This window comes from Chenopodium album, chromosome 1 (assembly GCF_948465745.1).
Source record: "Chenopodium album chromosome 1, dcCheAlbu1.1, whole genome shotgun sequence".
NCBI lineage: Eukaryota > Viridiplantae > Streptophyta > Magnoliopsida > Caryophyllales > Amaranthaceae > Chenopodium > Chenopodium album.
The window spans coordinates 58023058-58038028 of NC_137834.1; the positions used below are offsets into that span (position 1 = coordinate 58023058).

Genomic DNA, 14971 nt, shown 5'->3' on the forward strand with positions numbered 1-14971 from the left:
AATCTAAGCACCTCTCAAAATATCTACCACAAACAAGCTTACACAAATCGACACGTTTTAGCTAACAATGTCTTTAACCATACTTCCCGAACTTTCTACACAATCATACCACTTTTTGTTCCCCAAGATATTTTCTCTACTCCTTTCATTTTCTAGATTCTCTTTGATCATTCTTCACATTTATATATATATCTTAACCAATCTCCATTCTTCTAATAAGTAATATCTACTACTAGTAATCCCAATTTTTGTAATAATAATTTGACAAATTAAAGTTCAACCTCTGTTTTTCCCCAAATTAATTGGAATTTTGTTACTTGATTGAGAGAATTATAATGGAGATTGGGGTTAAGTCTGAGTCGTATTACCGTGTTCTTGGTTTAAGTAACGCTTCTTCTAACGAGGAAATTCGTCGCGCTTATCGCAAATTAGCTATGGTATGTTGATCATACTTTTTGTAAGTGTTACATTAAAGACTTTGCAACGTTTTTTTGTTTCTATTTTTAGGATTGGTTAACTTTAATTTGTGTGCGTGATTTTGTTGTTTGAGGTAATGATTATGCTCTGCTAATTAATGGAGTAATATTAGCTTAAAGATTGGTGGAATTGTTTGGAATATTACAATAAAAGTAATACGGAGTAGTTTATAATTTGATTATAAAGAAGTGCTTGTATATAGTGATTTCGTTTTGTTTTATTACATTAGGTGTTGGAATAATGCGACAATTATGGAATATGGAGTGTCTATTCGTTTTTGTAATGTAATTGAGTTTAGGGGACGTAAGCTGTGTACTAAAGATGTTGAAAGGTTTAACGTTTTTCTATCTACATCTTAGGGACAGTAATTTTGGGCAAAGGCAAATAGAGTTTTAAGATAATCATTAATTTGGGGATTGTTGAAACCCATTGTAACCCACTTATGAGTGTCCCACATTGGAGAAAGAGGAGAGATGGTTTCACTTTATAAGGTAGAGGAGTACCTCCTACTATTGTCAATTGGTTTTAATATGGAAGCTCCAAAGCCTTGTTTGTGGACCAAACTCTCCTCCTCTTTATTCGGGTTGCCCAGACCCATTTCATATTGTTTCCAAATTTAACAGGGATAAAATAAAAAGTCAAAATTGATTGTCATTAAATGTGAAAAGTCAAAATGAGCAAATTAAAAACATAAACTGGATATAGTACAAGTATTTGGCAAGTAGCATAACATTCTAATGTCTTAAGAAATGTGATCTCATCCTTAAACTTGTTTTTATTTTTCTATTTTTTTAGATGGGATGTTTTTAATTTCATAAATGTTTTTAGTTGGCAAGTAGCATAACATTCTAATGTCTTTAGAAATGTGATCTCATCCTTAAACTTGTTTTTATTTTTTTATTTTTTTAGATGGGATGTTTTTAATTTCATAAATGTTTTTAGTTTGTTTTTTATTTTACTACGTATTTTTTTTTGGATGGGATGTTCTAATGTATTTAGTAATGTGATTTCCTCCTTAAACTTGTTTTTAATTTTTTTTTCGGATGGGATGTTTTTAATTTCATAAATGTCAATTGGTCACTATTTACTACCCAATACCACCTCCAATTCGTAATGAATGGAGATGAATGTGTAACGAAAAAGATAAGCGGGATGAACTACCATTACTATGGGAATTGACATGGATTTTTTTATACAAATCCATTTACTAATTAATGCCATTTCCCTTTACCACCATCTATTACCACTTACCAAATGAGCTATTAAAGTTTGTACTTGTTGATTTTTGGTTTATTGAAAGAAAGAGTCTTTTTTCACCTTAGAAGAGTCTGATAATGATCATTCGATTGTGTTTATAATGCAGCAATGGCATCCTGACAAGTGGGCAAATAATCCAGCCATGCTCGTAGAGGCTAAGAAGAAATTTCAGAAAATCCAGGAGGCTTATTCAGGTACTATGGTTTAGTACATTCAAATAATGATTATATTTTGTTGTTCCTACTAAATTTAGTCTTTGCAAACATTAGAAATGCTCTGAAGGTTATATTAACTGAAAATCGTGTATTGGTTTAGTGTTGTCAGATCCCACGAAGAGGACATTGTATGATGCAGGCATGTATGATCCAATTGAAGAAGTGGATGAGGTATGGTGCAATGATTTCCTATTTAAATCAATGTTGTAGTTACAAGTGTGTTTCGAGAGGAATGTACTAGAAGTATATCGTGGAGAATTGTGTGAATAATAATAGGTTCCCGAATACTCCTTACATTCCTCTCGTTTTAAGCATAGTATTAATTGATTTTCCTTGTTACTTCAACTGTGTGTTCATATTTATTGGCTGGTTCTGAAAAATGATTAGGTTCTTAACAAAGTGGTTTTTAATGTGGAAACAGGGGTTCTGTGATTTTATGCAAGAATTGTTGTCACTTATGTCTCAAGTTAGAGAAGAGGTAAGCACTGAAACATTTATATGTCTGTAATTACCCTTGAATCCTTGATTAAGTGCATGAGAGTGCTCCTTCCAAATTTTACAGAAAGTAAAACGATGAGATTTTTGTAGAATGTAAATGCTTCGACAACTAATTGAACAGGTTTAGTAAGTGTTTTGGCAATTTCTCAAGCTTTGTTCATTCTGAATTTGGAATTCTAGAAATACCTGTTCTGCATGATTAATGCCGTTAACCTCAATATTAGCCCTGACTAATTAGCTGGATCACTGCCATATAAATGTAAGGCCGATAATAATATTCATAATCACTGGGTGCTGCAGTTAAAATTCGTGTCTGGGGGAAAAAAAAGAGACTAACTAGTAGCTTCAGGAATTGGTTCACATGCTTAATTTCTGGCCTATTGCTTATCTTTAGGAAATTAGGCTCACCAACCATATCATATATCTTGAAATGACAATGACAGTCAATGTTTCTAGTCAGATCTGGCTTGATAATCAGAAGTGTGAATCGAACACATAACTTCATCACTATCATGTGTAAAATAAAAAAAGCTTGATTATGCTATTAAAGACTCGAATAATTGAGTATTTGTTGATCTTTGGTCTAGACTTTTGTTGTGTGACTTATTCCCCTTGTTCAATTACATAGATGTTTTGAGAAACTTGTAGATACTTGCTTTGCAGATTGTTTGATAACCTCAAAATATCAATATTCACAATTATGGTATGCAATAATTCTGATGTATACATGTTAATGTTCACAGGAAAAATGCAATAGCATGGAAGACCTTCAAAGTATGTTTGCCGAGATGGTTCAAGGATTTCAATCGCCTCAGTGGTTCTCTAGTCCTTCAGTATCCAGCAACCAAGGCTGCTCTGGCAAATTACAGCAAGATGCTCAGTCAATTAGGCAGGATTCGACAACAGCTAGCTCAAGTTTTGGGGTGTTTGGTATGAGCAGTTATTGTAGGTAGATGGAACCTAACATCTTGTTGAGAGCCTAGCTACAAGGGAAAATTTGACTGATTGCTCATATACAAGTACAAAATTGAGCATTGATGTCTGATATAAACCTGAAGACTGAAAAAGATCGCTGCAAAGTTGACAGCGCTATATCTGCAATGTCCAAAACATTTGTTCTTCAGATGATCAATCAGTGTTTGGTTTTTTGTACACCGTTATACAATACATAGGAGTAATTTTGTTCTGTTTTGCTTTCTTTAAAGTGCTCAATATGTGGTGAGCTAATCTTTGTTGCAGTCGTAAACATGAATCTCCTAAACAGTTATTTTAGTCTGCACTTTTTGTAACCTCTGAAAGAACTCGACAGTTTTTTGAATGCTGATTAGCAAGGATTGTTTCGGATTGCTGAAGTTTCTCATTGTAGTGCCTGCTTTACAAGTAGGATATACAGATTAATCTTTTGCAACATCCTTGTTATATACGTAGTATTTTATAGACTGTTGCATTCTTGTGTCCTTGCCAGCATAAATCAAAATTTGTTTTCCATGCTGAGGTCTTGTGGAAATGAGCTAGACAAATCAATTTTTTACTACATTTTTTTTTGTAAACCAACTTTTTTTACTACATTACTCCCTTTAATACTTTCAAAGGTTTTGCGGCCCATTTATTAGGAATACAAATTGCATTAATGTGTTCAAGTTTAACAATAGCCTAGTGGTTGGAACATTACCTAATCTATCAAAGGTCATGGTATCTTATTTCTTGCCGAACATTCTTTTGCTTAAAAAGGACATTTAGAAGAATAAACAAAAGAAAAAAAAATTTGAATATTGGGCAAAAGATTAGAATCCATCACCGAAAAGGTAATGTTTTCAACCACTAGGTTGTTGTTAAGCTTGAACACAATAATACACTTTGTATTCTATTTAAACGAAATTTTAATGGAAAAATTGACAGGAATATTATGACCTTTGCTCGTTCCGCCATAAATAAAACCACCTTTTGATAATCCCCCAATAAAACAACCTTTGCATATCATCTTCCAAAAATAGGATAAAAAACTTGTGACTTGTTTAATAGGTTATGGAAAGACACGTGTCACATCATAATTGGTTAGATTTTTAAGTTTCAATTTTAACATATATATATATATATATATATATATATATATATATATATATATATATATATATATATATATATATATATATATATATATATATATATATATATATATATATATCAATTTTTTATTTTTTTTTTTTTTTGAGGGGGGAGATTAAAATTCATTAATAATAAGCCATACGGCACTTATATAAGAAATCGTAATCGAACAATACAAAGACCAATGAAACAATTTCAAGTTCGGAATAAAATAAACTACAATTGCACGCGCAAAATGACTTTCTGAAATACCCTTGACTCATATAACGCTGTCCTATGCAGCCTCTTGCAAGGGGGTCTGGCAATAAACTGTAGTTTCTGACGTGAACCTTCATTGACTCAGAATCTTGTACTCCTCGACCTGAAATCAAACTTGGTGTCGTACACTTCACCATTGACAATACAATCTCCGATTCAACACACGGACTCCAGCTTGGAAGCATAACCCTTCTGCCCAAACCAAAAGAAGATCAAACCAAAGCCCCATAGCCAAAAAATCGGTTCAAATCCTGCACCAGAAGATCGGCACACCGATCTGCACACCCCATAGCACACAAACGCACCACACAAGAAGAAAAAATAACAAACCCGAAAGAACAACACACACAACGACAAATAAAAAACAAAAAGAAAATTAAAAACGAGAACTACAAACGAAACCCTAGCAAACGACCCCGTAGCCAATCCGAGTACCACCATCCAAGCACCGAGGTTCACCAACCCAACCCACATACCACCGTACAGGAAAGTCCGACCCGCAGGGACCCGCCCGAGAAGCCCAAACCCCACACACCCCTGAACCGCGGCAACGACGGCTGGAAACACCAGACTGAGAACGACCCTACGCGAGGGACTCAGAGGGAGCCCGTTCTCCTGCAAAACGTCGCAACGACGGCCAAGGCGGTGGAGCAGAGACACGGCGGGGAAGCGGAAAATAAGAGCGGCGGCAAGCCGGCAACAAGGCCGGTGAGGAATAGCGGCGGCCGAAAAGGGGGAGCGGCGCAAATTGCTAGGTCGACCGGACAAAAAACCAAAGCGAAAAAAGAAAGAAACACCCTAAGGAGGTAGATCGGAGGCTCGCCGACGTTGTGGCATGGGCGGTGAGCCGCACACCCGCCGACGAGCCTCATGGCCGGAGCGATTTTGAGAGAGACAGTTGGGTTTTTGGGGGAAAGAGAGAGCCTCTGCAAATTATTACTTCATTTGTTTATTATATATATAGATCAATTTATAAAAAATAAATTTGAAAAATTTGATTTTAATAATAATTATACTAATAAAAAAATAAATAAAAATAAAAAATCACCCTCACCACCACCTCTTCACCGTTCAACACCCCATTGCCATGGAAGCTCTTACCATGGAAGTTCCACTAACCTCTACCATGAAAGCTCTTCATTGAAACCCAAACCACACCTGGTCACCAACTCGAAAGCTTTCTCCAACTATCCCACCACCAATCCAACACCCTCTTTAAAATTTCCTGCTTCCCATTCAACAAGGCATCATCAACAACTCGCCATTTAGCCTCGTCGACCGTCGCAACGCCATAATCCCCTCTAGTTCAACCCTCCCATCTCCGACCCTGCCAATCTTTGAAACCCTCCCCTTCTCCACCCCTTTTTAATGGGTTTTAATTACGGTGGCCGGTAGGTAAGGTTTTGGACTAGTGGTGGTGGGTGCAAAGTGGATAGTCGAAAAATGGATTTCGGGCAAGGTGGTCGGTGAAGGGGTTCCGGGAAGGTGGTGGGTGGGGTGGGGTCGTTGGTGACGGAGTGAGAGGTGGTTGTTGGGGGTTTTTGTTATTTTTTTTTTATTATTATATTTTTTTAGTTAAAATCATTATTCAAGAAGAAAATTGTAAAAAAAAAAATACCAATTACAAAGTGACACGTGTCATATTAACCTATTAAATTGGTTACCAACCGGTTTCATCATATTTTTGGAAGATCAATGTCAAAGGTCGTTTTATTGGGGGATTATCAAAAGGTAATTATATTTATGGTGGACTGAGCAAAGGCCATAATATTCATGTCAATTTTTCCAATTTTAATTTACTTTTTTTTTGGTAGGTCGTGTGTCCTACCAAGACACAAGGAGGTTCTGCCACTGAATATAATTGATTTCAAAATTATTTAGCTTTACTTTAAATGGATGAAACTGACTTCCTACTCTCATTAGATTTGGTATTAGATTTAGTTTTGATTGAAACTTAATATGAAGTATTATACTATCTTCGTTTTTTTGGTGTCGGTTTGCATTGAAACTTAATATGAAGTATTATAGTATCTCCGTTTTTTTAGTTGACACCTTTTTCTTTTCACGCTTGTCAATGCACTATTTTAATGTTTAATATCTCTAAATCTTGACATTATAAAATTATAAAAAATTAATTTTAATAAAATATACATTGAGACGATTTAAATAAGCTTCCACTTGACTGTGTTTTTATCATAGCTATAAACCACAAAAACTAGTCAAGGTATAGTTACTGAATAGTGTAAAAGTTAAATTGTGTCAACTGAAAAAAATGGAGGTAATATCTATATCTATGGACCTTACAAAATATGCAAAAGAAAATACTGTTCTTATGAACAGTTCTTTGTGGTGCTATTACAAAGACACCCTTACATTTAATGAGTTGCCGGATTTGCCCTTTTTATAAGCATCTAATATCAATTTGACAATCTAGGGTATAGCTATAATTTTATAGAAGTCCACTAATCCTTTTTTGGTAATTCTTCTTAATTAATAATCTGAATTTCGATTGATAAATCAAAGGTAATTCTTCTTAATTAATTTTCTAAATTTTGATTAAAAAATCGAACTATTTCTTGATGAAGAAGCGGTGATTTCGTTCTTTTGATTTTGATTAAAAAATCGAACTATTACCAAGCTGCTCAGGTTTGTGTGTTTTCTTTAATTTTTTTTGTTTGTTTTTTTCCTGGTTTTTAGGGTTTAGATGTTTAATTTTGCGAAGATCTGTCTAAATAAAAGATTTAATTCGATTTGTATTTGTTATTTTGAATTTATTCTCTGATTTTGCTGCTCTATATACTGATATATGGAAGAATAACGTACATGTATGTAGTGTTTCCATTAGGTAGGTGAGTTTGCTTGCGTATGAATTTAGCGGATAAGCCCCCTTTTGATAGAGCTTTTGTGAGTGTTGATCAAGGTTCTTTCACTTCTTTGGTGCAAGTGTAATTTAGAAATCATTGTTTGAACAAAAATGTTTTATCAGCAAATTTGTTTTAAGTGATTGTTTAAATTCAACCAGTTCAAGATTTTTGGTTCTGTAGACAGTTTTCTCACTAGCTGATATTGGTTCTATTTGTAACAGCTACCACAACTCGTTGCTGAAAATGTTCTGGCTTTCAATGAGGGTTTCTGGATTCGGCTTGCTGCCAGAACTGATACCTGCAAATCAGAGGATGATAAAGCATGGTTTCTTCACTATTATCATTATTTTTCCGTTGAATACTAAGTTGTGGATTCTTATTTCCATGAAAAATGACCCGGATTTGTTGGCATGCAGAAAGATTATGAAGAATTGGCAGCAACGCTAATGAGTACAGTAGATCGTCTTGTTCACAAAACCAATGTATGTCTTGTTTTAATTGGGATAACCTTCCATTCAATCCAGTCACCTTGTTCAGTGCTTGATCTTATGTTCTTAATTCTTTTTGTGAAGGAAAAAATTGAGTCAGCTACCGATGTTTTAAAATCAATCCTCAAACATGTGCCCTGAAGCTCTCAGTCTGATGGAACAGGCATGTCCATCTTCTTGTATACTGATTATTTTTTGTTATTTTGACACTGTGGTTATTGATATAGTATATCTGTTGCATGTATTTTAAAACTTAGTTGCTTATCATATTAAGTGTAACTGAACTTAATTGACCTTTTGTTCTCATTGTTTCTTAATTTGTCCCATTTTTTTTGTAACTTTGTTGTAAAACTTTTTTACTATTACTGTAATTGAGCTTGGTGTAGCAAAAAATTGACTTGGTTGGTTTCAGAAAGTTATGATCTTGGGTTTTATTTGATTCGCATTCGCCGAATTCAGATGCATATGTATCTGTTAAGTGCTCTATGTCCATCTACATGGAAATGGGTTTGCTATGTAAACACATTATTGATGACATGTTGCAAACATACAATGAAATGGGTTTGTAAAGTCTATAAGATTATAATATTTCAGTTCATTATCCAATTCGATCAAGGGTATTATTTGAGTCATAAGGCAATTTGCACATTCTAACTTGAGCCTGGTCTGCTTAACAGGAAGGTAGTTTATAAGAACCTATTGTGGACTGTGGTTAGTAAGAAAAATGGAGGATGTTGTGGAGCAACAGAATCCATCACTAGGTAATTTATGATATATTTTTTCTATAAATCGCCTATCTCTAAAATTGGAAATTAGATTCTATATTCACTCAACCAAATACCGCAAATCATACTCCTATATACCTTCTATAAATCTCACATTGCTATACTCCTTTGAAGGTGAAGAAGGAGAGAGTGATATAGTAACTGAACAGGCTACCTTTGTCCATGGAGCACCTCATCAAGATGATAATGGCCCCCCTAAAGTAGATGCTGAAGTTGAGCTTCTTCATGAGAAAGTTACCAAGCAAATAATCAAAGAAGGTCACGGTGAAAAACCATCCAAATATTCCACATGCTTTGGTAAGTATAATTGGCCTCCATCTTAGTCTCTTAGATGTTCCCCACTGAAAATTCAAATTGTTGCGATTTTTGTACTCTTGGTTACTATTGACTACAAAAAAAATTTCCTTTTCTTTCACTGCCTTGTCACTACGTGTGTCATATAACTAATTGAAATTTCACCAAAATTGGCTGATATTGCAAAATTGCAATAACATACAAATACATTATGTACATATATGTGTGTATATATATATGTATATGTATATATATATATATATATATATATATATATATATATATATATATATATATATATATATATATATATATATATATATATATATATATATATATATATATATATATATATATATATATAAGAACAAGGTGAGGTGTTTCCTAGAGTACTTGCATGTCAGTTTGGCTGCTATTTTTTTCTCCTATGCTACAGCATCGTCTAGCTCACTGCTGTTTTTAATCATGGTCATCCTCTTACATTTTGCATATTGCTTTTTAGACATCTTTTATTACCATGAGCATCATGATACTTTGGCTATTATTCTCTTCAACTAATGATGTAGTCTTATTTGACTTGTATACAGGTTGAGTATGATGATGGAGATGAGGAGGTTTTAAATCTGAGAACTGAACAATGGGAAATCCTAGGCGATGAAATTCCAACTGATATCGTAGGTGTTCTCCCCCCTTCCCTTTGACATCTCTCCATTTCATTACAAATCATTGTACTAAAGTCCTGACAATAATTAATTTATTACCCAGGACATATTCGTTGACAAGAAATCTCCTCAACCACGCTCAACTACGTAAGCATTCCTTCTGACTGCTGAGTAGTTAAAAGCTTTCCATTCTGACTATTCTTTATTACTTTAGTGCACTGTAATTAAGCATACATGATGCTTATCTTGTAGCATAGATTGACTGCATAGTTTCACTCATAAGTATCTAATGAGCTCAGTAAAACACGAAGCTATTGTTGTGAACCTTTTGATTCTGTGATGTAAATTTCCCTAATCTTTCGTCTTATGTCCTATTGAATCATAGTTGTTTGGGGTTATGTCATGTAATTTGTTGCATGCTAGACTTGATAAATTATGCTTATAATTTCAATATAGTAACCTACAGAATTATTCTTCTGTTTAGTATATATTATTCACCTGTATGTGATGCAATCAGGCCAAAACGAGAAGGGTCAACAGTGTGTGAGAAGGAAACCTCTCAGACCAACACTAGGAATAGGGAGATAATGCCCGAGTCTGAGGCTGAAGTTGATGATGGAAGCCATCAAGTTGCCGAGGTTGTGGAGAAAGTGAAGACACCGGAGGGTTTGAGTGAGATGAAAAGACCAAGATTATCGGATGGACAGAAGTCATGACTATTTTTTTGTTGTTCAAATCTTCTTCCTGCTGTGGAGGAATTTAAGGTAGATTCAAAAGAAAACAATTTTGTACCAGATTGCTAATGTAATATATATGGTGTAATGATTTTGTAAGCTAGAGAATGTTCCAGGGGTTTAGTTAGGATTAGATGGATTTACCTGAGTATGTTCAGGTTTTGATGGGGCATCTTCTTGCAAAAGGGCAACTGTAATTAATTTATCAGCCCAAAGGCTCAATTTTGTACACATCAAACTAGATACTTAAAATATCTCGTTATTTTCAGTATTGATTGTTGTTGTGGTTCCTTGATCGTGTGCTTGATATAGCTTGATTTGATTCTTGTCAAACTAAGTTAATATGTTCTTTTGGATACATGTACAATCTAAGAATATGATCAATTTGTTTTGTTCTGGATAATTTGGAGTGGAAGTTGTTGCATGTCAAATTGTTAGCTGGTTGTACATTAAGCTCTTTTTTTTTTTTTTTTTTTTTTCAATAACTGTACATTAAGCTTTTAAAGGTGAAAACATCCTATTTTCTGAGTTATTAAAGAGGAGTATTTTAAGATAGGTGATTTTTAAACGCATCACTTTTACTTATATTGCCCTAAATAACACTAGCCTCTTTACTCAATAGGCAGAGCATTATGCAAATTTGCGCTTGAACTCCACAATTTTATTTATCCGTTATGTGATTGTCAAACTACTTTATATACTTTGGATATAGGAAGAAGTCCAATCAATTTCTTAATGTGTTTCACTTTGGAGATTGTATGCATTTGATATCAGATACAGAGAGAGAGGAAATGAAAAAAGTAAGAAGAGATATTTTTTAGGTGTAATTAAGGAGATGAAAATAGGTTTTAGAAACTTTCAAAACTACTCAAAATTATAAAACATAAATAAAAGAATTGGAAGTTAAAGGGATAGAGAAACAGAGTGACCAAGAAAGAGGGAATAGAAATCGACAATTAGAATTGGACAATTTTCAAATCTTTCACTAAATGATATTCGTTAACAAATGTGGTTTTGTGATAATTATGAAAATATTAACTAATTTGTAGCACTTTTAGAATAAAACTTTTAACCTTATAGTAGAATTGTGCTAGATTCACCAGTAAATGTATTTTTGAATGTTTAATTAACCATAGTAATAGATAGATTTTAAGAGATAAAATGAAAGAAGGATGGAGGGAGGAGAAGAGAGGAAGAGAAAGAGGGACTGGGAGGAGGAAGAGAGAGAGAAGAAAAAAGGGAGGGAGTAGGAGGAGTGAGAGAGAGAGAGAGAGAGAGAGACTAGGGAAGGAGTTGGAGAAGAGAAAGAAAGGGTGGGAGGGAGTTGGACGAGAGAGAGGTGTGAGAAAGAGAGAGAGAAGGGTCGGGATAGAGAGAAAGAGAGAGAGAGAGAGAGAGAGAGAGAGGGTGGGAGAAAAAAAGAGATAAGGGCCGAAAGAGAAAGAAATAGGTCAATTAAGATAAAGAAGGGCAAGGAGAGAGAGATAGAGTGATAAAGAAATAGATGAGTCGTGAAAGAGGGAGGAGTCAAGATAGAATAGGAGAGAGAGGGAGAGAGATAGAGATGAGCCAAGAGGAGAGGGAGGGAGAGAGAGAGAGGCTGGGAGAAGAAAAAAAAAAGAGATAAGGGCCGGGAGAGAAAGAAATAGATCAATTAAGAGAAAAAAGGGCAAGGAGAGAGAGCTAGAGTGATAAAGAAATAGATGAGTCGGGAAAGAGGAAGGAGTCAGGATAGAATAAGAGAGAAAGAAATAGAGCAATTAAGAGAAAGAAATAGAATAAGAGAGAGAGAGAGGGGGGGAAAGAGAAAGAGAAAGAGAAAGAGAGATAGAGGCTGGGAGAAAAAAAGAGATAAGGGCCGGAAGAAAAAGAAATAGAGCAATTAAGAGAAAGAAGGGCAAGGAGAGAGATAAGAGTGATAAGGAAATGGAGGGAGGATTCAGGATAGAATAAGAGAGAGAGGGAGACTTACTTAATCGTTAAACCATACAAGAAGAGTAATTAGGTTGGAGAAAAAAAAAAGGAACAGATGGTGAAAGAATGCAAGAATGAATAGAAAAGGGAAATGAGATAAGAAGATGAAGAAATATAACAGAGAGGGTGCTTATGAAGGAAGAAGAGATAGGAAGAACTTAAAATCAAATTAGTGACTACCACAGAAATAAGATCCCCTAATCATCATGTTAATAAACACCCCAAACTACGAAACATGATCAAAATTCCACAAATCTTACATATCATATCGTGGTGTGTGTGTGGGGGGGGGGGGAGTGCGTAGTGTGTTCTCCAACGACTATAATCTTAAATATAAAAGTGTAAAGCTATTCCCTCCAACTGTATTTTAAAAAAGTAAATAGTACATCAAATAATTTATAGATAAATGACCAGCAAATAAACTTTAATACATACACAAATGATATTTCTCATTCATTTTATACCTTCCGTATCGATTACAAAATCTAATTAATATAATTTTTCAATAGAAGAACCACTTGAAAAGTTTCTACTTTAAAAAGTCTAATAAACTAATATATCATTAGTATTGCATTTTTTTTTTATTACTACTCTTTATTATCACAATCATTTTAAAATGAAGCTATTCGAAAATAATATCTAAAACAATACTATAATTTTTTAAGAATCTTTGAGTTACAACAAATTCTAGATAACTTCACTTATAATAATTGTTTTTCCATAGAAACTTTAACACTACTCCTTGTTAGTACTTACAAATTCATGTATTCTTATTATTACAAAACTCGAACACAACCACAAAATTTACTTATCTTGCCGTCGGGGGGCACGCGCAACGCGCGTGCTCCAACGACTAGTATAACAAAATAACAAAATAACCAGTGCATTATGACCAGCTAGAAATGAACATAAGATATGTTGACACTACCTAAAATATGTTGACACTACATAAAAATGACTCAACCCGACTCGACATAGTAGACCTGCTTAATTATTTATAAATAAGGGTTCGCTGAAATGACACAACACTCATAAATTGGATAATGCATGAATTTTGTTTAAGAAAGATCAACATAACCCGTTTGAATATGAGGCATGCAGCATGACATTGACATAACTTGAAGTCTTGTACCCACCTTTATCACGAACAATCAAACACAGTCAACATAAAAAATAAAAAAAATATGTAATTACAATATAAAATACAATAACGAACACATAATCATGGGATAGGATAAGAGTAAGACATTTCACCAAATTGTTGAGAAAATTATTATTAATCGAAATACTGTGTAGAAACTAGTCGACCGACCTTTAGAAAGAATTGGGTTCCGAAAATTTGTATTGTGGGACCCAAGTATGCGGACCTTTCACATGCAGTGCAAATGCAAGTATGTAACTACTGTGTTTCTTTATATTTGCAACACTTCTCTAAAATGTAAATGTCATAATAGTTACAACACACTATAATTGAAAACTATTGTATGTCAAAACTTATACTATTACCCTTATTATAATCTCACATGTCCTAGTATATTTTATCATTACTCTATCTTACTTTAAACCCCACTTAAATTATTTTATCATTTCTTTCTCTTCCATGGTTCCCACTTATATAATAAAAATATTTACATTCCTCACACTCTTTCTCTTTCATGGTCCCATCTAACTTTACTATAATAAATTATTCACCCACTCACAATATTATATTATCCTCCAAAAACTCCGCGCATCACCAAGTGATGCAAATAAAAAAAAAAACGGATGGAGTAATACTCTTAACAATCTCTCTCCTCCATTTTAATTGTTTTAAATCACATGAGACCCACTTTTCTTTAAACTAGGTTAGTTCCCTTGCATGCACGGTAATTTTCAATAATCATTATTAAACTATCATTATAATTGGTTTTATAAACAAAAAAAGTCTAAGAATATAATTGACAAATTTTGATCAAAGTAATGAATTACACAAGATATGTTACGTATAAAATGATGTAGAAAATAATCAAAATAATCAAAACTATGTTAAGAAAGTTTTTTTTTTTTTTTTTTTTTTTTTTTTTTTTTTTTAATTTTATATTATATATATATATATATATATATATATATATATATATATATATATATATATATATATATATATATATATATATATATATATATATATATATATATATATATATATATGTCAAATCTTTTTATTTTTAGTAATTACATTATATTGTATAACATTAGGGAATTATTTTTTCTATAATTTGTTTCTTTAATATAATTTTTTTTTTTTAAAAAAAAACATCTGAGGACACACCAGGTTATGACACGTGTCATTGCTGGTGTGTCTTTTAGTATATTGTTATTG

General features: G+C 33.4%; 2 protein-coding genes across 7 annotated transcripts; both read left to right on the forward strand.

Moving 5' to 3' along the window:
- Positions 1–44: 44 nt before the first annotated feature.
- On the forward strand, positions 45–3904 carry LOC145590910 (uncharacterized). The gene is made up of 5 exons (XM_081647330.1): positions 45–437; positions 1841–1928; positions 2050–2120; positions 2371–2427; positions 3191–3904. The coding sequence occupies exons 1-5, from the start codon at positions 336–338 to the stop codon at positions 3398–3400; spliced, it is 528 nt and encodes a 175-aa protein (XP_081503456.1). The 5' UTR covers positions 45–335; the 3' UTR covers positions 3401–3904.
- Positions 3905–7476: 3572 nt separating this feature from the next.
- LOC145556488 (peptidyl-prolyl cis-trans isomerase FKBP42-like) lies at positions 7477–10928 on the forward strand. 6 transcript variants are annotated; one of them, XM_081618151.1, is made up of 9 exons: positions 7479–7715; positions 7897–7995; positions 8092–8157; positions 8248–8330; positions 8845–8924; positions 9063–9245; positions 9830–9916; positions 10008–10051; positions 10422–10928. In XM_081618151.1, the coding sequence occupies exons 1-4, from the start codon at positions 7677–7679 to the stop codon at positions 8302–8304; spliced, it is 261 nt and encodes an 86-aa protein (XP_081474277.1). In that variant the 5' UTR covers positions 7479–7676; the 3' UTR covers positions 8305–8330; positions 8845–8924; positions 9063–9245; positions 9830–9916; positions 10008–10051; positions 10422–10928. The 6 variants fall into 6 exon arrangements, 4 of the variants coding, with proteins under 4 accessions (XP_081474280.1, XP_081474277.1, XP_081474287.1 ...); XM_081618168.1 differs by having other exon boundaries at positions 7702–7731; positions 7897–8000; XM_081618154.1 differs by lacking the exon at positions 8845–8924 and having other exon boundaries at positions 7477–7715; positions 8248–8326.
- The last annotated feature ends 4043 nt before the right edge of the window (positions 10929–14971 follow it).

What these genes read in the sequence shown, in the direction of transcription:
- LOC145590910 (XM_081647330.1), top strand. Translation starts at nt 336, where the DNA reads ATGGAGATTGGGGTTAAGTCTGAGTCGTATTACCGTGTTCTTGGTTTA. An exon ending in CAATTGAAGAAGTGGATGAG is followed by an intron (nt 2,121 to 2,370) that starts GTATGGTGCAAT and finishes ATGTGGAAACAG; the next exon opens with GGGTTCTGTGATTTTATGCA. An exon ending in TGTCTCAAGTTAGAGAAGAG is followed by an intron (nt 2,428 to 3,190) that starts GTAAGCACTGAA and finishes TAATGTTCACAG; the next exon opens with GAAAAATGCAATAGCATGGA.
- LOC145556488 (XM_081618154.1), top strand. Translation starts at nt 7,677, where the DNA reads ATGAATTTAGCGGATAAGCCCCCTTTTGATAGAGCTTTT. An exon ending in CCCCTTTTGATAGAGCTTTT is followed by an intron (nt 7,716 to 7,896) that starts GTGAGTGTTGAT and finishes TATTTGTAACAG; the next exon opens with CTACCACAACTCGTTGCTGA. An exon ending in GTCTTGTTCACAAAACCAAT is followed by an intron (nt 8,158 to 8,247) that starts GTATGTCTTGTT and finishes CTTTTTGTGAAG; the next exon opens with GAAAAAATTGAGTCAGCTAC.